At 50.6% G+C, this 24,120-nt stretch overlaps 2 protein-coding genes across 2 annotated transcripts in view; one reads left to right on the top strand and one right to left on the bottom strand.

Annotated features, from left to right (window-relative positions):
• SUCO (SUN domain containing ossification factor) overlaps positions 1-11,208 on the bottom strand; it is a 40,235-nt gene extending 29,027 nt beyond the window's left edge. Inside the window, exon 1 of the mRNA XM_054384643.1 lies at positions 11,144-11,208. Coding sequence (XP_054240618.1) covers positions 11,144-11,208 — 65 coding nt within the window. The remainder of the gene's footprint in view (positions 1-11,143) is intronic.
• A 10,606-nt stretch (positions 11,209-21,814) lies between these two features.
• On the top strand, positions 21,815-22,790 carry PIGC (phosphatidylinositol glycan anchor biosynthesis class C). Its single transcript, XM_054384410.1, has one exon. The coding sequence runs from the start codon at positions 21,815-21,817 to the stop codon at positions 22,691-22,693; it is 879 nt and encodes a 292-aa protein (XP_054240385.1). The 3' UTR covers positions 22,694-22,790.
• The last annotated feature ends 1,330 nt before the right edge of the window (positions 22,791-24,120 follow it).

Raw genomic sequence — 24,120 nt, 5'->3', positions numbered from 1 at the left:
GAACTCCTATTGCTGCTTATAGTGCATGGCTCCTCACATCCTAGATAACATTACACAGTGAACCATTAGGCTTAGAGGCCCAGAGGCCAGCAAAGGTCTTCATTCAGACTTCAAAGAAGTCCAGCAATACGCTACGTAAATTGAACTTTTAGTGGAGTTTTCAACAACACCTGAACATCAGAGTTACCTTCCACTTCAAAGCCAAACAACTTTGCAGGAAATACTGCTTACTGGCAGCCAGGTGATCACTATGACCTCCCCAGCAATTCATACAAATACAACTCTGCACCCTGAAAAAAGGCTGCCTCCTCCAAAGAGACAGATCCACAGTAGATCTTTAAGCATACACAAAATCTGGACACAGCAACCTTCAGACACAGGTTTTGAAAACTAAACCAGCCTCAACAGCCAGTTATAACAGCAAGAATATTGGTAGGTCAGGATTTGCTTACACCACTGGGATCTGCCTAGTATTTATAATTTGAATTACCTAAAAAAAAATTTACCTAAAAACTTGATGATCAGCTTCATTGGAAAGTATATGCAGTGTAGATTCCTCCACTAAGAAGGAACCAGTAGACCAGTCTAGTACCAACACCAGTTTCATGCATATATATATATATATATATACACACACACACATACACAGAGGAAGCACTGTTTCTCCAAGTTGCAGGCAACCACAAAATTTGGCTAATAAACCTATTGCTTCTCTTCCACCCACATCAGCAGAGAGGGTTAGCAGGACATGAGCCACTCTAAATCTAGGTATCTTACCCTCAGAAGAGCAGAAAACAGTGCACGAGCAACTTGAGGGACCTTACATGTTATTCTGGTGATGGGCAAATAAGATGTCCCAGGTCTGTCTCAGCCCCACTGCACCTCCACAATTGCTCTCATCTGAGGTAAGGGTTCCTCTAAATGGAAGTTCTCCAGTCAAGCAGAGGCTGCTGCAGTTATTGCAAACTAAAGCTCTGAAGAGTATGAAAATATTGATGTGAAAAACAGTGCAGCGAGTACAAATCCTCACGTCTCAGTTCAGTGGAAAAGGAGGGGTCCACATTCTCACACATCTTAAATCCCCATCCCACCATGTACTTAGTCATTTGCACTAAGTTTGCCACCAAACCTCTCTCACCCTAAGCACAGGACATACAATTAAGGCATGAAATGAAATCACAGAATCACAGAACATTCGGGGCTGGAAGGAACCTCAAAAGATCACCCAGTCCAACACCCTGCCAGACAAGGATCACCCAGAGCAGACCACAGAGGAACACATTCAGGCATTGATGAATGTACTGAATAGTACTGGTCCCAGTACTAACCCCTGAGGGACTCCACTGGATACAGGCCTCCAACTAGACTCCCATTGACCACAACTCTCTGACTTCTTTCCTTCAACCAGTTCCCATCCACCTCACAATCCACATTATCCAGGCCACAGTGCCTCAGTTTAGCTGCAAGGATGCTGTGGGAGACTGTGTCAAATGCTTTACTGAAAAATCAATCTAAACCACACTCACCAGACTCACTGTGTAGCTCTCCTATTGAAAATTAGTTATGCAAGTACTTTGAGTTATTTATTTTTCTGAAAAGTAGTTTCAATCACTGCAAGAAGAACCTTTCTCATGCTCTTAATTCCAGTACCTCTGGTCTCTCCCCCCTGCCATGAGAATTCCCTAGTTCTTCATAAAAATACAAGGGAAAAAAAATTATACAGAACATACTGTAGCTCATTCCACCCCTTTATTATACCTGCACATAAATGTTATTTCTATTTTGCTTACACTCAGGGGGCATCTTCAGTGAGCTATACAGAGCAACATTAAGTCCCTTAATGTAGGAAAGGAAAGGTATCATTGGCTGTGAATCAGCACTTTAAAACACAAGGTATATTTTCACAACCCCAGGAATAACTATTTTAAAACCTGCAGCCACAAAACCCACTCAGCACAAAAAGCATACATTTCTTACCTTGAAATGCTGATAGTTTTACTGCACCAAATCATGCTTTATTAATGCATGAATGCAGCTTTTAGAAGCATTTAGAACCTAACTTTCACAGCTCATGGATTTAAGCTATTCTTTATCCAAAATCTGATTTGCTTATTTCCAGAAATTCTTCTCTGTCTCAAACACGATGCCTCCAGTCTCCCAGGAGCAAGGGAGGGCACTGTGAATTCATTTTGTGCATATGCACATGCATGCACCCCCAGGACAACCTAAGCCCTGCTGCAGCAGAGGATGCAGCAGGCACATGGCAACTGCTGCCATCAAGCTCTGACTGAATGTTAAGAACACAAATCCACAGAACACAAGGCCAGGTGAGACCAGACATTCTGTGAGAAGTTAATCCCCTTACCTGGATCATTACTATTCTTTTTCTTCTGTCTTTTCACATTTTGCATGCTTACTCAACAGGCTTCTTTTAGCCACAGGATGTTAAGTTATATAGCCCACAAAAAAAACCCCAAACAATATAATTAAATTGCATTTCTCTAGATGCAGCTAAACAATGAACACGAAAACCTAACTGTCAGTTTACAGAGAACAGAATTTGCCTTTAGTAAACTTGCATAGTACATCCAGTGAAAGCTCAGCACCTTCTGCATCTAAGAATACATCCTTCCCTTTCTCACCACAAAAGAGTAATATTTCAATGCTGCCTTGGAGGCAAGCAGATCTAATGCCCAAATGGTACTGGAGATAAGTTACTAGATGTACCGTCTGAGGTACAAGGTATATCTTGAAATGATGTTAACAGCAGAGAAAAAACTTTCAGTGCTTCTTCCAAACATAACCAACAGTTAGTGACTTACATCAATCCAGAAGTACTCAGTAATTCCATTTTTGCTAAGTACGATTGAAAACAGCAGACACTTAAATCTCAGTAAGAACAACAATTTAAGCACAAGTCTTTTGGTATCATCATTACTGTGGTTCAAAAGCTATTTTCTCTAACATACCATTAACTTTTCAGCTAGCTATGAACAAATCCAAAAGGAAAGAGCTACAAGCCCAGACAGAGAAGGGGTGGGGGTATGCATGTGGAATCTTTACTCTTCACAGGTCAGGCACATACTGTGGTTCTCTACTGAGGCAGAAAGCCTGCTCAGCCCTATCTGAATGGCACAGTACGCTCACTGCCACACCATTAGCTATGGTCTGCTGATGGCTTTTGAAAAGAACATGCTGACACTCCTAAGAGCAGGAGGGTTTGAAACTGAAGTGTAGATGCCATGTGAAAGTCTGTCCAACTCTAACTTGGCTCACACTCAGCAATTGTGAAAAAGGCTGCAGAGACTATCAGATAAAGAAGCTACCGATAACTATTTTGACAAGCATAAAAATCAACTAGAAAGGAAACAAGTGGCAAGAAAAAATAATTACACAAGTTATGCTTATGCAAAAATAAATCCAAAGTAGCAAAGTCTCAAGATAAGAGCAGGTTTTCCACATTTAATATCACCAGAGGAAAGCAGCCTAAGCTTTCCCTTCCAAAGAATTCATACAAAAACACTCCCACAAGATTCATTTCAAACACATCTGTCTTCTAAATGATTTAAGAGTTTTCTTAAGTTCTTCACAAACAAGACCTATTTCTGGATACCAGAGACCAAAGCAGTTCAAAATAATTTACAGTTGACTCCTGTGACAGAGTAATTTCAAGCTAAGGGAAAATCAAAGGAAGCTATCACTAATGTACTGATAATCAAACCCTCCCTGAATGCACAAGCAACAGTCTCTCTCCACGATGATCACTAGCACTTTCTGCACCTCTGAGAGCTGTATTACCAACAGGTGCAGATGTGCCAATAATGTGGCTTTTAGTCAACAGCTACAAGGGAAAATGGAGATGTCACTGTCCCTGCAACGTGACATTTCTCCACTGAGCATAGTCACAGGATCAGTTCAGAATAGGCCTGTGCAAGAGAAGGCAGTTATGTTTTGGCCCCAGAGGCCAGAGAACTGGCAAAGTAGGTCTATGAAAGGGGGAGAGGTGCCTATTTGTTGGTTAATGCTTATCTTCTTGATAACAGAATAATTTCGTATGGATTAATCAGGTAAAAAAAAAAGTTACAAAAGGGCGAAAAAGGCAGAAAAATATCTTCTGCTTTTATGAAAATCTTGCAAGTCTGCCATTACTAGCCTAACTGTCAAAGAGAAAGATGGCTCTGTCAGAGCAAGGAGCTCAGCAGACCCACCAGCAGACTGGAGTCACCAGAAGCCTGCCTTCCAAGCCCCTGGCAGTGCAGAGAAAACAGCAAAAGGAGGGAACCCTCATCCTCTCCCCAGTAACTTTGTAGATGAATCTTTCTCTCAGAACAGTTCAACAAGAGTAACTTGTATTTAAAAGGGCCTGCAGGTCAAAGTAAATCACTCAGAAAATGAAGACTGGACTTTCAGAAGTGAAATTGTTTCAATCAGTCAGAGGAGGAAAACTATTTATGAGGCACTGCTTCAGCACAATTTCCCCAGACACAACACTTTCTGCTTGTGAAGTGGAAATAAGTGTTGATAAACACAATGAAAACCCATTTAAACAAAACACAGGCCATTTATTTACAAGCTACTTATTACCACAGAAGAGCACCATGCCTCACTAGGAGAATTTTAAGTTATCATGAGCCTTTAAAAGAAAAAAAGCTGCTAAGACCTACAGATCTAGACTATGCAAGGCTGCTGACAGCAAGGTACTGATTACATCTCTATTACTACAACTATCCACTAACTTGATTCACATGCTAAAAAATTACCTCAAACCAAGGGAAATTCGGGGGGTTTTGCAAATCCTTTACCAATCCATTTCACAAATGATTTAGGTTTTGCAAATCTTGCCCACTCTTTGCAAAGAGCAGCTCTCCAAACTGTGTCCTAACTGGAACAGGACACCAAAAAAGACAGTTAATTCACTTATTCAGCAGAGACCAACACAAAGATACTCCCGACAATACTGAATTTCATTGCTTCAGACAATGAGATTCCAACCATCAGTTATAAAAAACCACTTTCAGCATGTAAAATGCATTAGCTTGCAAAGACTGCAAAACAAGGTTGCAGATGCACTACTTGATCAGATTTAACCCATTTCCTGCCTAAAGTGGTAGTCCTGCATCTCACCTCCAGCCACATTTCTCTCTGCATCCCCCTGATCTGATCTCAACACATGCCAGTAACTTCCAAGCAGGGTGGGAAGAAAGTCAGCTTTGAGCCAGCGTATATAGGGATATAAAGATCCAAGAAGACAGATGGAGAACACACAATTTGTTCATGACTGTCCACTGTTGTCCTAAGTTAACCAATAGAAACCAAAGGTGAGGACTAACAGCGAAAAACCTCTTCACTGCTTTTTAACAGTACTACCAGTATTACTCTCATCCTTGCCTAGAAAAGGCTGCTGAGATAATAGCCATCCTCCCAGCACTGAAATTCTGTTTTCAAACAGTGCCCATAACAGACAACTGCCTATATTAGATATATGCTGCAAAGTAACATTGAAACACATACTTCATACTCCTTTTTTCAAAGGGTGCCCAAGTGCCCAGTTTCAGGCAGAACTTACAAACCTCAGCCCTCAAAAGGTGTCTGTTGGGACGTACTCAAAGGAACAGGCAGTTCCTCGTCACTCTTGGGAACAAACTTCTGCAATACTGCACTGAGGACTGCAGCTTAATAGACTCTCCCTGCATTGCCAAACTCTAGTTACTACCTTTAGCAGGTGAGTTTGGAGGAAAGAATGTGTTCTGGGAAAACAAAAAAAGCTCAAACTGACCAGCAAGACTACATGAAAACAGTACAACAACCATGAGCTGTGAGGAAACTTTAAGGCTTTTAGAGTCCGTAGCAATGTCTTACACACCTCTGAAGATTTTTCTCATTGCTTATATTCATAGGCTTGTCTACACAGACACAACACTGAAACAGTAGGCTCAGAGGCAGCAGCAGCTGCTCCGCACCAGCTTCCCATGCTCAAAACTCACTGCAAATACAACATAGCAGAACACAGTGCCAAGGAGTGGAATTTTAGCATAAATTTAGTAACACGAATTTTGCCATAGATCACTGTAAAGCTGCTATCACCTAACTCCCAGACATTTCATAATGTATTTTTAATAGACTTATCTTTAAAGGACTTCAGCAATAGCTTGATTACCATTCACAAACTCAGCCAAGCCAAGGTTACTTTGAGTACCTAAACTAACTTTGAACTGTTGGAAGCCTTTAATGATATTCCAACCGAGTTTAAATCATTTAGATCAATTTTTTCACTCAAGCAAAAAATTCTTTACACTAGCTTTGAGATCAGTCTGTTATACCTGCTCAGTATTTTCACCAAGAAAGTTTTCAGACTTGCAATTCTTTCTCAGCCAAAGGTTTTCATGCACAGAACTAAGACCCTCTTTAGGCTGTAGCACCTCTAAGTGTTAACTTTCAAAGATCCTGCACGTTCTCCCTTTGAAAAAAGGCATAGAATTAACCAAAAACTAAATCAGTATGAAGAGAAGAGCAAAAAAAAAAAAAGCCAAAACGTATTCTGTGATAAGAACAGAGAAGTGGAAAAGAACTACTAACAGGTTAGAGAAAGACATTTTAAAAGTTCACATTAAGTGCTCAAGTGAGGCACATCTCGTTGCAACACGCAGGGTATTATACACCAGCTGAGCAACCTCATGAGAAGGAGTTGCACCACTTCAGTGCACCACTTGGACAGCAAACAAATGTGATGTTTCTAGGACAAATCTTTTACAAGATACTGCATGAAAACACTTCACTGATTTTCAAATAATTTTAGAAGGTAAATATTCAATAATTAATTGGGCCAAGCATTTGTTTTACATAAGACACCAGAGCCTCAGCTTGCACACCACACCTTCCGCTTGAGCGGGCTGCAAACTAGGAATGTTCTAATTTCACTTCTAAGACTCCAAGAGTTCCAGGGCAGCTTTGTACCAACCCTAACTGCAGAGCAAAGACACTTCCAAACAAGATATTCCGTTCCAGAAAACATTTTCAATTTTACATCACTTTTAGTTAAATGAACCTTAATTTCTTCCCACCATAAAATGCACATACAGTGCTTATTTTAGTATCACCCTTTTGAAGAGATTTAGGTAACTACACAAGAGAATCGTCAGATAAAATTCTGAGCCCATTACAAGCCAATTACATGAGCAGTTCTATGCAGACCATCAGGGCACTCTCTTGCAAACATCAGAGAAATCCTCTTTTTAGCAGAGTGTAAGAGGCATGTTACACTAGAACACAATCCTCTCAGTTCCCAACTCTACCACTCAATATGTTTCTGTTAACAGGTGCAAGATTAAGGTTTAAACTGAAAAGTCAGTAATGGGGCCAATAAATGTTCAATTAGCAAAACCTTTATTTCTGTGATCTGATCTGGCTTCCATGGCTCTCACCTGCACAAGACAGGAGGAGCAAGATAAACACCAGTGATGTTACCACACTGCCAGGAAAGCACTGGAGTTTTTTTCAGCAGCTTTCAAGAAGCACACCTTAGAAAACATAAAAAACTGTAAACCAAACCAAAACTAGAAATATTTTCTCTCAGTAAAATTCACATACATCTTCACTGTAACAGCTAGGAAAAAGCAGTATCAAACTCTATCCTTTTCCCATATGCTTGTACCCAGGCTCCGATTGTTTCTGGCTATGCCACTGACCCAGACTGACCTTTCCCAATGTCAGGGTACACTCTCATTACAAGACTGGGAGTCAGAGCTGCTAGATCAGGGTCTCACCAGCAACAGCACATCCTGCTGCTCAGTGACTTTGATACAAGCCTTACTTTGCTGATGCAGCATAATGACAACTAAACAATTCTGATGTGCGCATGCATTTATCCCTATCTTCCTTTTACTCATTGTAAACTCAAGGATAATAAAAGAGCTCATAAAAGCTAAGTAGATCAGGATGTACAAAGCACTTTCTGGGATAGAATGAATGATAGAAGGACAAATTAGCACATGCAGGATTTCTTTATTAAACCCATAGCTAACATGTTGAAAGTGCAGCTCATGGAGGGCAAAAGTTGATGCCTGGTCAATTTACACAGGTTACTCTTCAAACAAATGTCACAGTCTCAATTCAGACAGGACTACCATTCCTATTAGCTTTTCAATCCACTCCACTTATTCAGCTCTGCATATTGTCAAACTACAAAGTACTACAAATTTTTGAAGTACTTTTTATTTCCTGATCATCCACACAATGGGATTAACTGAAGCATTGCAAAAAACCAAAACAAAACACCTTTGTAAATTCAGGCCAACAGGAGTCATTTATCCTGCACAGTCAAAGCTCCATTGGCACAGGTGCATATTACTTTTAGAGCACTGCATTCCTAAGTCTTACCTCCAAAGTATTTCTCTAAAGCCATGCAACCATCCCACCTTTTTAAACTACCTGGAACATCCTTGCTGGCTCAGGTTTGTCAGAGAACTGTGTTTGTTCCAGCTTCAGAAAGCCTCAAGTACCAGTAACTCTCTGATCCTGCACTCCCAACGAGCATCACATTGCCTTTGTTGAAAAGACGGGGGCTAAGAAATCCCTAAGCTTCTGGGGTTTTAGTACATTTCCTAGTAACAGTCACATGCTTCCCTTAAAAGATGACATCTTCTTAAACAGTTCCCAGTTAAGAAAAGTCAAATAAATTTCCCCCTCACCACACTTGATGTCACCAACTGATACTTCTCCATTGAAACAACTTCTTTAGACAAGCTTTAAAATGTATGGTGGGAGATAAATGTCTATTTTAAGCTTAGTTTCATCAAAGAAGTAAGACATTATCTACCCAGAAATAAAACAAGCCCACATTTAAAAACAAAGAGAGCACCTCAATAGCCCTAAGAGCATTCTTTCAGCAATTCTGTTCTGTCTTGTGGATTTCCCCCCATGCTTTTTGGTTTCTATCATGTTGACCACTAGTTTCACCTTTAAGAAAAGAGCTTCTGTTATTGAGTTCTTTGAAGACTACATTTCTAGACAATTAAATTTAAAAAGACAACATTTGTCACATGTGCCAACATTTATAACACAAAGCCTTCCATTTACTATTTAAAGTTACTTAACTGCTTTTATGAACAAAGTTGCCGATTATCTTTCTAGAAAGAATATGTCACAGGTTATCACATTACGTAGTCCAGCAACAATGCAGCAATTAATACAGTTGGAGACTTTCTGACTAGAACCCCGGCAGGGCTACTGAAATTAAAGCAAGTTGCAATGCCATCCTGCAGATGGAGAATTTTAAACTCCAGTGTGAAGTGACATTTGGACAGAGACGAGGAAACTAGAGTTCTGCCTCTCCCAACATCTAAATCTACTAGCTCTTTAATCAATAGGCAGCCAAAGCATGCAGGGTGAACACACAATCTGAACGCTGGGGGTTTTAAAAGTGAAAGCATTGAAATACTCCAGTGCAAGCTCTGAGACCGGTTAAAGAGCGAGGGGAAAAAAAAAAAAGTCAGCTCAATTTTTGTCCTAAGATGAACACAGAAGCTGCCTCTACAGAATAAGTATACTGTTTCAACAGCTTAGTTGAACATATTTATTTCCATGGAACAGATGCCTGAACTTTTTCTTAAAACAGCAGACTAAGAACATAGCACTAAAAACTTACTCTAACCAAAATTCCCTCCAGGCAGAAACCGGGTTATCAGACTTCAAGACACAATAAAGAACTGTTTTCCCAGTAACAATTGCAGCTATACAAGTAGAACTTTCTGTGACAAGAAACTTAGCCGTCCAACAAGTAAAAGAAAAGCTGTATAGAGACAGTTCATCAGGTTCATAGTTCCCAATGAAACCTATAGAGCCAGCAGCTTTTTTGCAGTTTTGCTAAACGTAAACATGACAACAGGGTGTTCAAGCCCTTCTTAGACTCACTTTTGTTTCCTAAACCCAAAAATAGGATGACACAAGCGGAATTTGCTCCAGGATTCTATGGACAACCCAATAATGCAAATGTCAGCACCTGAGTTGCAAGAGACTCTGCACAGTGATGTCTGGGCCCATGCTTCTCCATCCAACCAGAAACAACTGTGAGACAACCCAGAACTTGGAGACTAACTCAACTTCCTTTTTTTTTATTAATAGACTATTCAAACAATTTACAGGAAATGTACTGAAGTAATATACTAGATACACAACTACCTCTAACAACTGCTGCTGTTCTATTCTCAGTATTTGCAGTCTGTTCTTGAAAGTGGCTACCATTTCTCAAACAGTGAGTCATGGAGATCAAAGAAGGCCAAAGTTTAAGAAGCTTAGAACTTACCATACAGAAATATATTATTTCAATAGTTGTGTTCAAAGAGATGTCACATTTTAAGGAAATTTGAAAAGAGAGTAAACAGAAGATGCTGGAACAAGACATAGCTAAAATAATCACTATGAAATTAAAAAAAAAAACAAACACTTTCAAAGACATAACCACTACAAAATGCTTTGGCCCACTGGCTTTAATCTAACACGTCTCTGGCCAGTCACAGATAGATCCGTTTCAAGAATAAGGCTCCGTGGTCTTTCAGAGAACACTGAGAGAATTCTACCTGAAACTGAAAAAGCAAATAAGCCTTCCTGGTAAAAGCACAGTGCCAGCAAAACGCATACAGAGACGTACACTGTCATTTTGAACCCCTGATACTCGGGGACTAACTCCACATCTGATACCGCTTGTTTTCACAGCTGCAGCAAGTGACCTGAGGGAACTACCCTCCTGAAAGCTGTTACCTGGCTGCCCCTCATCGCAGAACCGCGTGTTGCCAGCACCTTAACGCGCTCTCATTTCTCCAAAGAGAAGCACCTTCCTCACCCCAGTAGCACCATCTCCGTGGCCACTTCCCGCTCCGCACCTCCCCAGCAGCGCTCAGCATCCCGACCAGGGCACTACCCCCGGCAGCAAACGGCTCGCCAGGCGGGGCAACAGCTCAGTCTGGGGTCCCCGGGCTGCTGGGGAGGGGGGCGGCAGCAGGGCTGACGGCGGGCCCGGTGGCAAGGTCCACTACCGCCGCTTTTTTCCCCAAAAGCCTGGAAGGGCCGGACCCCCCCGCCCTCGGAAGGCTACGGAGGAGCTTCCCCCACCACGACAGCAAGAGCCAGCAGCGCAGCCGAGACTCACCAGAGCAGGGCGCAGAGGAAGAGGCAGGAGCCCAGGGCCAGAAACCGGCGGGGCGGCTCCCTCATCGTCTCCCCCGTCTACCTGCGGCGGCCGGGCAGAGGCGGCGCATCCTCCCAAGCAGAGGGACGGCGGGAGAAGAGCGGGGGGCGGCGGAGGGGACGCTGAAGAGGAGCGACTGTGGGAGCAGCCCCTCCCCGGCGCGGCTGCGACGCAACGCGACACTCGGCAGCGCGAGCGCGGCCGTTACTACCCGCCGGGGCAAGCCCCTCCCCCTCGCTCCTGATCCCTTCACGCGCTGAGCTGGAAGGATACACGTCACCCTCCGCCGCGCCACGCCACGCCCCCCGCCTCCACCTCCACCAACGGCCTGCTGCTCTCCGCGTGGCCTCGCCTCCCACCCCCACCTCGCCGGCGCAGATTGGCTCTTTCCCTTCCAGCCCAGCGGCGAATCGGAAGAGCGGCCGTCCCTTTCCCCGCCTCTCCAAGGACCTCTGTTAGGTCACCATGTCAAACTAGCCGTTAAAGCGAAATCGCCATAGTAATAAACGTCGGCTGACAGCAAAACCTGAAGCCGCGGGAAGCGGGAGGAACGTCATTATCTCTGGTGGGAGGAACATTTGAAGAAAACGCTCCTCGACTATACGGTGTTTCTAAAATTTTTTGGATCAGGCTTCCCTGCGGGCTGCCCCAGAGAGCCGAGCGCTGATTGGGCGTCGGCCTAGGCCTCCAGCAGACAACGGTAGGGAAGGGGAGGGGCGAGTCGCGCGGGGCCTGCTGGGAGCTGTAGTTCCGGGCGGAAGAGCCGCGCCGTAGGGTCCACTGCCGTGCGCGGGGGCCTGGCGGCCATTTTGCAGGCGGCCTGAAGGGAGGTTTGAGGGGCCGCTGGCCTTAGGCTTCGCTGAATGGTAGCCTGGCCCGTGTTTGTAGTCACATGAGGTACCAGAAAAGTGCTTAAGACTTGATTGTGCGTGTTTGTGCTTTCTGGGAGCAAGAAGAGAGCCAGGGTCTGCCTGGGGGCCGGCGGGGCATATCCTGAGGCCTGTACAGGTGCCTTCCCAGTACTGGAATACTTGGGTAGCATTGCAGAAAAACACAACAGTTACTATCAAAACAATAAGGATTTTGTAGAAAGCCAGGCCTAAATCTGTGCATCTGAAGCATGGCATTGTAAAGTGGGCTTTCAACTGAGCTATGGCAGCCCTGAACTCCACCCTGACAGCTTACTCCTAAAAAAACACCATCCCTGAATTTGGGTTCCTGCTCCCGCTGCAGTGTGATCAGAGCCTCAGGGAGCTGACACGTGTACTGTTCTGCCAGCCCACAAGGCATTGTGACAGCCCTGAAAGGCACAGGTGCGTTAGTCACAAGCATGCCACGTTGGAAACTTGTCAGGGCTCTGAACAAGGAAGGACATCTCTGCCCAGAGGGAGGCACCAGCAGGGTGTGAATCAAGGCATTCCTTGCAGGGTCAGGGACCTCCCAGGTCACAGCTGCTGTTTTCCCCAGAGGAGCTCTGGCCCCAGCCCCATGAGCCATTCCTTACAGCCATTCAGGAGGGCTCCCAAAAAGGAGCACGGCGCCTGTAGGGCTCAGCTTGCTGCTGCTGGGGGACATGACTGGAGTCAGCCAGCTGCAAATAAATGTTCCCAGCCAGCAGTGGGAACCTCTGGGGAGTCTTTGTTCTTTTCCTGATTTTTCACCCTGTAATTTTGTGCTTTCATCAACACTAGGCATCTGCCACCCTTCCAAGAGCTGCGTGTGCCATGGATAGCAGACAGGCCTGCATGCCAGCACGCTGAGGGGAAAGGACAAGGAAGAAGATCCAGCTGTGTGCCCCTTCTCCACAGAGGCTGGGCTTTAAAGCAGACCATGGGCTGCCTGTGACAGAAACAGCCTTCCTTGCAGTGCCTCAGGAGAGGGCTGATCCCCCTTGTGTCTTTTTGGAGAGTGAGGGGATAACAGCACAGGGGGCAGTGAGCCAGGGTCCAAAGCAGCACCCACTGCCCTGTAGCTTGCAGCTTAGCCAGAAGCCATGGGATGAGTCTTGCTAGGTCGAATGGAAATCCCTGTGCATGTCACTGGCAGGTTTAGAAGGAGCCTGTGGGGTTTAACATGACCCTCTAGCAAAGGTAAATGGGCTTGTAAAAGCACAGTACAGGTTATACCAAGATGGAAGCAGCCAGGAGGGTGTCTCTGACAGCAAGTGGCTTGCTCTGTGTGCCTGGCAGCAGTGCCCACTGCAGAGCCTGCTGGCAGCTTTCCTAGCGGCCCGGCGGTGAGCCTGGCTGCCCCAGCACCGCAGCTGCACAGCCAGCTCCTCTCACCTGGCAGAGGGGCACAGGAGCTGCCCAACCGCATACGGGAGTGAGGCAAGTGCTGGAAACCACTGACAAGCTGCTCCACGGCACCGGCGGGGCAGCAGCCAGCACTTTGCCAGGAGGTTTCGGCAGCCTTCAGCAGGACAAAGCAGCAACATGGACCTGTGGCTGTCTGACCCTCCTTGGGAAGGTTACGAGCGGAGATGTGGCGTGAAGGGACCAGCCATGCCTCAGAGAGTCACAGCAGGAGCACACAGAGTAGCAAGGGTGCAGAAAGCCTTTGTGCTCTGGGGTATGCTTCCACGCTGCCTGGGGTCGTCTCCATGGTCAGCCTCTGCTGTGCTCCAAGGGCAGTAACTCCTCAGCCTCCTTGTCAAGAGCAGAGGAAGAGGAGTTGAGGCCACACTTGCTCACTCCACATGGCTGCTGTCCTGCATGCCATGGTCCTGTTACCAGCTGGGGATTGATCACATACTGCTTAGACCAAACACAGTTAAGGAGCTGTCACAGAGGACAGATCATTTCCAGGAAACACTTACAGTGACTGAGCAGGAGCCTGGAGAAAAGCCTCTTCGAGTCAGTACCCATGAGTGTCTGCCTGAAGAGCCTGACACCATCAGCCAGAGGTTTTGACTCATCACTGCTGACATCCCCACATACTTGCCAGACTTGTTTTCAGCCACTGATAACATGAGCAGCACAGTGGTAAAAAAAAAACAAACAGATTAACCAATCTGCCAACTAGGAGCCATAATGAACCCACAGCCTAGCACACCACAGGGTCACCTGGGAGCCAATAGTGGGATTCTCAGCCAGTGCTGCACCTTCACAGCAGCAGGGGCTTGGCTTTCTCTTGGCCAGGTCCCAGAAGGAGGTGAGCTGGTGCAGTTCCACAGAGGGTTAGCCCTGCTCCGGGGTGAGCTGGAGCCTCCACATCACCCAGTGGTTCATGTCACCTGTGTGCCCTGGGCAGAAAGGACTCTCCCTGCCTGCAGTGCCAACACAGCAGGCAGAAGGCTGCCAGCACTCAGAGCACCACAGGTGACGCTGGCAGTGGTACGAGCATCACGCTGCTGGCCAGGGATAAATGCCGAGCCAAGGTGCTCAGTGTGCCAGTCAGGGAAGGCTGCAGGTGGCCATCTGAGGGACACCTTGGTGCAGTGTTTCTGAGCAGGAGGAAAGCCAAGGTGCCACTGTTTTCCCTGCAGACTCTGTGTAGTGACAGGACAGTGCTTGTCTGTTGCACTCTGACCTCAGAGCATTGTGCAGGCTGTGGAGTATCTCCCAGAGATGTGGGGCACTGGGGCTGTGGAGCAGAGTTTGACTTCTGGAGAAACACCTGACCCTGGTTTACATCCTGAGCCTTTGTCTTTCAGCACCTCCCAGCATTTGGTTGCTGCAGATGCTAAGCTGCTTCTCCCATCAGTCCCTATCTGCTCTTTACAAAGGCTTCTTGTTTTCCCAAGTGGGTTTGTTTTCCACAGGTGATTTCATTTGCACAAACTCCTTCCTCTTCTGACCATTGATCTTGGCTCCTCACTGGTTAAAATAAAGCAAATCTTTCACAAGCAGGTTCTGACAACACAACTTTTGTTCCTTCCAGACACAATTTCCTGTTTAATTTCCTGACCACTTCTTACTTAGTAAAGGAAAAGCTGTAAATTGCAAGATTGCTCCAGAGGGTTTCCTCTGACTTTAGATGAACCCTTAACCACTTGCAGAAGAGAATCCAGCAAACCAGGGTGAAGCCAGGGTGAAGCTTCTTCAAAGTCCTCAATTTCTTCTTTTTCTTTTGCAGCTGACACCGAGTAGGAACAAGCTGTGCAAAAAAAAAAAAAAAAAGTGGGGTTGGAATAATTTTGCTTGCACAAACGCTGTGCCTCCAGCCGAGGTGGTAACTGCTCTCTCATCACTCAGGGAAGTCACCCTGTGGTGCAGGATTTCTGGGGAGGAAGGCTGCAGGGTTTCACCCCTGGGCTGTGCAGAAGGGACCAGCAGTGAAGTTTGCCCTGGCAGTCCTGCTCCTGCCATGCTCTTGCAAGGCTGAGGCTGCTGTGTTGGCCCACGGGGAGGGGCCTGTGTCTGCAGTCCCAAACGTGGGTCCTGGACGCCGCCTGCACAGACACCGATTCCTGTTCCCACATCCCTCCCTCACACCCAGGGGACACTGTGCCAGGCAGTGGCTGTGCTCACAGTGACCAGCTGAGTGACCTGCAGAGAGCTGGCAGCCCAGGGTGCCGAAGTGCTTGCTCTTTGCAGAGCCTCATGAGGTTTACTTAGCCTGGGCCAGCACGGGCGGGCATAGGGCCAGCACAGCAGTGGGCACAGGGCTATCACAGTAGTATGTGATGGTGCCCAGGAGCAGTGGGCAGCTCTGCTCTCAGCAGGCTGGGTGGTGGCACACAGTGACACTTGGCAGGGGCTGCATGACCTGGTGCAGAGATAGAGCAACCTCTCTGATCTGCAGCCAGCCAGCGTCAATCCTGCCTGAAAGAGCCTTGACGTCTGGCTTGGGCAGAGTGCGGCCAAGTCCCATAGCTCCCAACAGCACTGAGAGGAGGTGTGGCCAGGACCACCTGCAGAGGTTCAGACCCCCAGCACAGCTTCCAAGGAGCACAGTCAGGTCTACAGAGATTTCCTCTGCCTGGCTCTGAGCCCTCTCTGTCATGGGCAGCTCTCAGGGGCACCCATGTGAACCATGAGACCTTCCTCACTCCCAAATCTTGAATCTCTGCCATTTTTCACCTTCCAGCTTCCCACGTAGGTCCTGCAGGTAGGCTTTAGGTTTTTACCCAGGGTCTCTTTTCTTCCCTGAGTCTTTGTGCCAGGGATGTGTCACACATGGCTGAGCACTGAGCTGAGCTTACCTGAAGTTTGAACTCTTCCCAGGCTGGAGCTCCCTGCAGCTGCCAGAGTACATCCCTGACATCACTTGGCAGCAGTTTCCTCAGCTGTTTGGGGTTTTTTGGTTGGGTGGTTGTGGGTTTGGATTTTTTCATGTATGTGGGGTTTTGGTTTGTTTTTTTTTTTTGGCTTGCTGGTTTGTTGGGTTTTTTTTTGGGGGGCGAGTGTTGTTGGGTTTTTGTTTGTTTCTTTGTTGTAGCTGTGGTGGTGTTTTGTTGTTTGTTGTTTTGTTTGGGTTTGGGTTTTTTTTTTTTTTAAAGCATATTAAAAGCCAAAAACTTCCTCACTAGGTAATAGCTGCACCTTCACAGAGTTCCCCTACAATACAGGACCTTACTGACCCAGTACCCCGGAGCTGGCCAGGACCCTGGCTGGGATCCTTGTCCCTCTCCCTGGAGCCTGGTGTGGATGGTGGGGAGGACATTTTGCCACAGGACTTCATCACTCCTGCTGACCGCTGGGGAATGCCAGGACTGAGGGAGCTCAGTTTCACAGCCCCCCTAGAGTCTGTGTCTTCCAGAGGTCACAGCCCTGCCATCATGTGCCTTCTTGCCACATCACATCTCTCCTGCCCCAGTTCCTCAACCCAGCTCCACAGCAGCCTTCCCAGCCTTTTCCCCCTGCAACTGGCTCAGGAAATCCCAAACCTCCCCCTGGCAGGTGTTGGTCCCCCTTAGTCTCCTCAGACCCAGTCCCTGTTTTAGGGATAGCTCTTCCCCAGCCCTGAGCAGCACTGCTGTGTCTCTCCAGCAGCCAGGGCACCTCCTCAGCTCAGCTCATTGCCTGGCAGGCTAACGAGTTTCCCCCATCCTTGGGTACTATGCCTCTTCCCACCCCCTTATGCTCCCCTGCAAGCCCCTACGTCTTGCCCAGTCTGTCCCCCATGCGCCTAGAATGCTGCCACAAGGGAAAAAAGTTACTTACTAGGATTAAGGTCCTCTCTGTCCTGGACAGGGACTATTTATCCAGAAATGCCTCCACGAGATCTCCAGGAAAGTCCTGGCTTGCACCCTGGGCCAAGCTCCTCTCCATAAGGCAGGCTGTACTCTGGAAATGACCTGCCTGGGACAGGGAGCTCTGACTCTGAACCTGGTGACATCCTTACCAGGAGCTCCTGTTGCTCCCATGTTGTCCACCCTCAGGACAGAGACCTGTGGCTATTGTGGCATGCACCCTGCTCTGGATGGTGACCTGTGGGCATTGTGGCATGCACCCTGCTCTGGATGGAGACCTGTGGGCATTGTAGCATGCACCCTGCCCTGGATGCAGCAGCAGAACTGCAGCACATGACTGGGGCCAGTAGGGTCTCTGAAGAGCCCATGTGGGCAGGGCATCCCTCAACCAAGCTTGCAGGGAGGCTTCCTGGGAGGTGGAAGATGTGAAGGGCAAGAGGGCTCAGGAGTCTGGGCAGCTTCAGCTGGGTCTGGGCATTGAGGCCATGGTCAGGAGCTGTGCCTGAGGGGGCCCAGAAGCAGCCCTCAGTGACACAGGCTGCCCACAGCAAGGACAACTCTGTGCCAAGGATGTCACTGCTGGTGGCCCAGGCCCACCTGGGACCAGGATGTGGACCTGTATCCAGGAAATCTGACCTTCAGACAGGGAAGGGAGCTGGAGCAGCACTGGATTCCCCCATGCCCAAGCACACTGCTGTGGGAGACCCTAGGACAACCAGCCCTGCATGTCCCTCGTCCACCTGCCCCACACTGGGGCTCAGCCCAGCTACAAGGCACTAGGTTGGTGGTGTCCCACTGCACGCTGAGGACTGAATCTAACAAAGCCTTAAGCAGGTGACTGCAGGCGAGCAGACACAGCCCCTGCCACAGGGCCATTTAAGGTAGGAGACAGTCTCTGGGCATGGAAAAACTCAGCAGCTGGAGCTGTGCCAATCTCCCCCTGCAAAACATTCCTGCGGAGGGAGGGTTCGGCCCCGGGGCAAAGGGGAGGGCTGGGGGATCGCTGGGCAGAGGAGGCCCAAGTGTTCATCACTACACTCGCAGAGGCCTCTACACAGCTTTGCTGCAGCAACCCAGCACACGCAGCACAACTCTGCTGCAGAGGGACAGCAGAAGGATGCAGCAAACCGGCAGCAGCACTGCAAACTTCCAGCTGGGGCAGCTCTGTCCCCTGCAGCTGATGCAAGCCAGACGCAGGGCAAGAGCCCAGTCGAGGGGCATGGAGAGGGGCAGGGTCTGCCCTGATCCTTGCAGCCTCAGGCAAGCCCAAGCCCTGAGCAGGGTGTGCTGTTCAGTTACCTCTGCAGCACGAGTGATGGTCCCAGCCTGAGAAGCAGCAGACACACCTGGAGGTAGCTGGCACCGCAGGTGGGAGCACAGTGCCCTTGGTTCAGAGATATTCAAATATCTCCAGTGGAGGCCTACGTCAGTCACAGTTATTTCCATCCCAGCCTGTCACCTTTTCCAATCTGCTTTCCACACAGCTCTAGCAGTGTATGCAAACATTTGGAGCCTGGCAGACACTAAACCAATCTGCAGTGGCATCCCTTGGCAAAGGGCAGAGCACAGCCAAGCCAGCGAGTCCCCAGCACACAGCGTCTGTGGTGCTGTGGTGTCCAGCTGCTCATTCCTGTATCCCCACAGAGGGGCTCAGCGCGCCCCAGCCTGCAGCTTCCCCCAAGGCCAGGGGCGCTTGGGGAACAGCTGATGGTGAGGTGAGGGAGGTCCTGCTGCATGGAATCGAGATGCTCTCAAAGGGCTTTTGCCTCCTTGACCTTAGCTCCTGCTTGCTGTTGCCAGGAGAGCTCTGCTGGCCCCATGGCCTCAGGAGGGCTGAGGAGGGCTCCACAGGGCACGTGCCCCTATGGGTGACGTGGCAGGCCTGTGGTAAGTCCCAGCAGGTCTGCTGTGCAGACAGGGGAGTGGCTCCTGGCAGGCAAAATCTGTGCCAGCTGGGAAGGGCTGAGCTGCCCTTTGCACTGTGCGTGGTACCTTCCCACCACGGCAGAGCACACACTGTGCCCCACGCAGGGACACGGCGACAGCACAGCAGCTGCCTCACATTGGAGCCCCTGAGGGTCTCCCAAGCACTGGGTGAGCACAGGGCCCTGTGGGGCTTGACACCTGGTTGGTACTGCCACGGGTGCAGAGCCAGCACTTTGCCTGAAGTCTGGGCACCCTCTGGGGGGCTACAGCTGCTGTGCTGGCATCTCCCAGAGGGCTTGGCTTTGCCACTACTATGGCTGACGTCACCCTGTCCTACGTGGGAATGCTGTGAGCCAATGAGAAGCAGCAATCTCCTTCCTCTCCTTGTCTCCCAGGGGAACTGTAGTGGTTCCCAGCAGAGGAGTTCTCCCCCCCACTGGGGTTTCCAGACTGACCTGGCCACATCGAGGCAGCATTGTGCCCCAGCCCAGCCCACTGGTCCCAGTGCCCAGAGCATCATGGTGATGCCCAAGAGCCAAGTCACACCAAATCTGATGTAAGCCAGTGGCAGCAAGAGCACAGCCTCACCCTGCCTGTGCCCAGGGGAGGTGGCACCCTCTCCGCCATAGAACTTCTCAGGGAAGCAGGAAGGGCACACTGCCCTCTGAGCTTTTTCTCTTACACACCCCAGCTTTACTCTGTGATGTTGGGAGAACAACATTTCGTTCAAACCCTCGAGTTCCCAGGCCCTGGGCTCCAAGGCAATGCCAGCAATCGCAGGAGCTGGCAGCACTCCCTGTCCCTGCAGGCACCATGCACGGAGGCACACAGGTGGCTTTGTGCAGGGCAGGGAGCTTTTGCCTAGGGCAGCTGAGACTGACTCCAGCTCCAGCCTGGCTTGCAAGCTGCCAGCTTTGCCCCTTAGCATGGGGTACCTGCACAGGGTGAGCAGCCCCTCCTGTCCTGTGGAGCAAGTGCAATGACAGGCAGCTGGCACAAGATGTCACTGGGGGGTGTCTCAGCCTGAGGTGCCCCTCAAAGGCACACAAGCAGCTTGGGGGTTACCTGCTGCTCTGCACATACCTGGATGAGGTGGGGGTCCTGCTTGGGGTGTCCCTGTGGGCAAGTTCTGGCTGGCTCCTGCTGATGAGAAGGGAAAACAACTCTCAGCTCTTTACTTGCTCCCTCCGTGACAGAGCAGCCACGAATGCCCCTTCCTGAAGCACAGACAGGGCAGTGTTTGAGGCTTCTCTACCCCAGGCTGAGGCCTCTCGAGTGAGGCCAAAGTAAGCAGCTCCTCTACAGCAAGCACCTCTCCTGGGCCGGGAAGGTTCTGCCCTGAGCATAAACCAACACACGCTTGGGGTAAACACCTCTTGCCTCTGCAAAGCCTCCCCTCATCCCCTTTTGTTTCCCAGTCCCCTCGCTGCATGCTAGCTCAGTCCCTTTGGTGAGGGGATGGGCAGCACAGATGGGGTCCCTACAGGGCTGCACGCTTAGGCCCCTGCTCAGCTTCTCCCTTTCCTCCACAGGCACCACTTCTCGAGGGGGCTGGCAGGCCTGGGGAGCAGGGCAGGACCAAGCTGTGAGCAGCCGGGAGCCGCAGGGGATGGGGACCTGTGCTCACAGTGTCATACCCACAGGAGTGCTGGAGCCTGGTTTGGCCAGAAGAGCAGGTGCCTTGCTGGGCCAGGATGAGGAGCAGGACTTGTGATGCAGGCTGGGGCCAGCTGCTGAGCAGCCAGGCTGCACACACAGAGGGATGTCTAAGCAGAGAGGAGCAGACCAAATCCTGCCAACTAGCTGTGCCCTTCTTGATGCCTGCTTCAGGATGGCTTTTACCACCATGTGTGGATACAGCAAGTGTGGAAGCTGCAGCAGGGAGAGTTCTCCTTACAGCATCACAGACTGGTTGGGTTGGAAGGGACGTTTTAAGGTCACCCAGTCCAACCCCGCTGCAGAGAGCAGGGACATCTCCAGCCAGAGCAGCTTGCTCAGAGCCCCATCCAACCTGGCGTGGGTCGTTCCCAGGCATGGGGCATCTGCCATCTCTCTGGGCCGCCCGGGAGAGTGCTTCACCACCAGCAGCCTAGGGCCGGCAGCACCTCCCGCAGCTGCCCCTCGGCCCTTTCGGGGGACGGGCAGAGCAAGGAGACCTAGCAGAAGGCTGGGGCAGGATTAGGGCTGTGGCACTCGAGATGCCCAGATCCTGGTACGGAGTTGGCAGTGCCCAGCGCCGCTGCCTGCTCCTCATCATCCCTGCTTCCCCCAGCTCCTTCCCTTCCCGGGCAGCTCCATTCCCATCCTGCCTGCGGGCCCTGCTGCCAGCCCCACGCCGAGCCCGTCCCGCAGCGCAAGCCTCTCTCTGCCGCCGTGCCGCCGTTCCGCCGTCCCGGGGTGCGCGGCCCTGGCGGTGCGGGCTTCCGCCAGCAGGTGGCAGCCCCGAGCGCCCGGCGGCCCTTGCGCCGCCACCGGGGGCCGGCGGAGGCTGCGGCGGCCGGGCCCGGGCCGGGGCCTCGGGTGTGTCTGCTGGGGCGGTGGGGCAACACCCCCCTGCCCGGTCCGGGGAGATGGAGCCGGTGACCGGGCGGCGGTGGCAGAAGGTGCTGTACGAGCGGCAGCCCTTCCCCGATAACTACGTGGATCAGCGGTTCCTGGAGGAGCTGCGGAAGAACGTGCATGCCCGGCAGTACCGGTACCGGGCCGTCGTCTTCCAGTCGGGAGCGGTGGTGCAGCAGCTCTGCAGCGTCTGCGTCTTCGTCGTCACCTGGTGGTACATGGACGCCGGGATGCTGAGCCCGCAGGGGCTTTTCGGCGCGGCCCTGGTCTCCTCCCTGCTCGGCTATGTCCTCTTCGACGTCGTGGACGGTGGGGCCGGGCGGCGGCAGAGCGGCCGGACGCGCTGGGCAGACCTCAAGAGCACGCTGGTGTTCGCCGCCTTCACCTACGGCTTCTCGCCGGTGCTGAAGACGCTGACGGAGTCCATCAGCACGGACACCATCTATGCCATGTCAGCCCTTATGCTTCTCGGGCACCTCATCTTCTTTGACTATGGTGCCAACGCTGCCATCGTCTCCAGTACACTGTCCCTCAACATGGCCATCTTTGCCTCTGTATGCCTGGCCTCCCGCCTGCCTCGCTCCCTCCATGCCTTCGTCATGGTCACCTTTGCCATGCAGATCTTCGCCCTCTGGCCCATGCTGCAGAAGAAGCTGAAAGCCCAGACCCCCCCCTGCTACGTGGGGGTGACTCTGCTCTTCGCGTTGGCAGCGCTGCTGGCACTGGCCACAGTCTCCAGCGTGGGCGCAGTGCTCTTTGCCTCGCTGCTGCTTGCCATTTCCTGCCTCTGCCCGTACTGCCTCATCCGCCTTCAGCTGCTGAAGGACAACATCCATGGACCGTGGGATGAAGCTGAAATCAAGGAGGACCTCTCCAGATTCCTCATGTAGGCCTGACCCAAAGTGAGGAAGGGACCTTCTCCTGTGAGCAGTGCAAAGACCTTGCAGGCGGAGAGCCCTGCGACAAGGCCACAAGCCCAATAAAGCCTCTCACATAGCAATGGGGACCATGTTTGCATTACCCTCAGCATATGTTTCCAGATCTGACCTGCTTGATTCTGGGGAAGGAAGGAGTTGAACCCCTAGAGTGGTTGGCCTGTGAAGCAGCCCTGAGCTGCACTGTGGGTGGGTGCAGAGGGGCTGTGCATCCCCTGCACACAACTGCATGTCTGGGTCAGCTGTGCCTCACAACATGCCCATGGAGGTCCTCAGCCCCAGGGACCACAATACTTGCTATGGGGAGTAACAGCACTTCCCCAGGAGGTCTGGAGGAGAAGAGGGCTGGGTGGGGGTCAGTGTGGGCAGACTGGAGGTGCAGGGTGGTGGCTACTGCTAGACCTGGAGGACTGAGCACCTGGGATGGGTGCAGTGCATAGCTCTGCTCACCTGGACCCCTCTGGTCACCAATGCCAGAACAGCCTCACAACACTGCAGACACCACATTACCCAAAATCCTGCAGCTGAGAGGAAGGTGAGGGGGCAAGATGCCTTCCTCCTGCCTTTAACCCACCCCCAGGGGTGGGTCTGGCCTTGCTGCACGGCCAAGCGCTGGCCAGAGGGATCAGCACAACAGAGACCCACAGGGCTGTACCTACCAGCTGGGGAGATGCCAGGGCCCAGCGAGGTCCAGTCCTGTGTCGTCTGTCGAACACAGCACACACCGCAACAGAGGGCGCCCTTGGCAAGCAAGTCCCACCGGAGGCCAGCTGCGGTGCCAGGAGGACTTCCTCTGCTTTCCCTGTCCCTGCTTCCATCTGGCACCATCCCTCGGCAGCCCAGCCCTGCAGCCTGGGCACTATGAGGAGCAGAGCACACAGAGCCAGCACCGTGACAGGGAAGGAACAGACGCAGATGCCCCACAGGGATGCATCTGGAGTCCCCCAGGTTTTCAGGGAACCTTTCTGGCAGCCCAGCACTGCAGCAGCTCCGCTTCCTGCTGGATTCACCCCATCCCCCTGAGCACCCACCTGGCGAGCAGGAGCTTGCAGTGCCCTCCTCTGTCTTTCTCGGAAATAAGCAACCCCCAGCGGAGTCCCCAACACCTCCAGTGCTTTGTTACTACTCTTGCCAAGTGTGAAATGTTGCTGCTGTCGTCATGGTGATGACTACATCTCGGTTTGGGTTTAATTAAAACCTGTGGAAGTTCAGAGCCCGTCCTGCAGCCTCGCAGGGAGCACAGAGGAGCCAGATGCTCACGGTCAGGATGACATTTCCCAGCTCGTCGGCAAGGGGACTGTTTATTCTCGCAGAGGCTTCCCAGAAAGTGGATCGGCAGCCAGGATGTCCCACCGCGGGCTGGGCTAATGCCATTGTAACGC

The sequence above is a fragment of the Indicator indicator genome, chromosome 10 (genome assembly GCF_027791375.1).
Source record: "Indicator indicator isolate 239-I01 chromosome 10, UM_Iind_1.1, whole genome shotgun sequence".
Lineage (NCBI taxonomy): Eukaryota > Metazoa > Chordata > Aves > Piciformes > Indicatoridae > Indicator > Indicator indicator.
The sequence above is the reverse complement of the archived record's forward strand: the minus strand, read 5'-3'. Positions and strand labels throughout refer to the sequence as shown.

What these genes read in the sequence shown, in the direction of transcription:
- PIGC (XM_054384410.1), top strand. Translation starts at nt 21,815, where the DNA reads ATGGAGCCGGTGACCGGGCGGCGGTGGCAGAAGGTGCTGTACGAGCGG.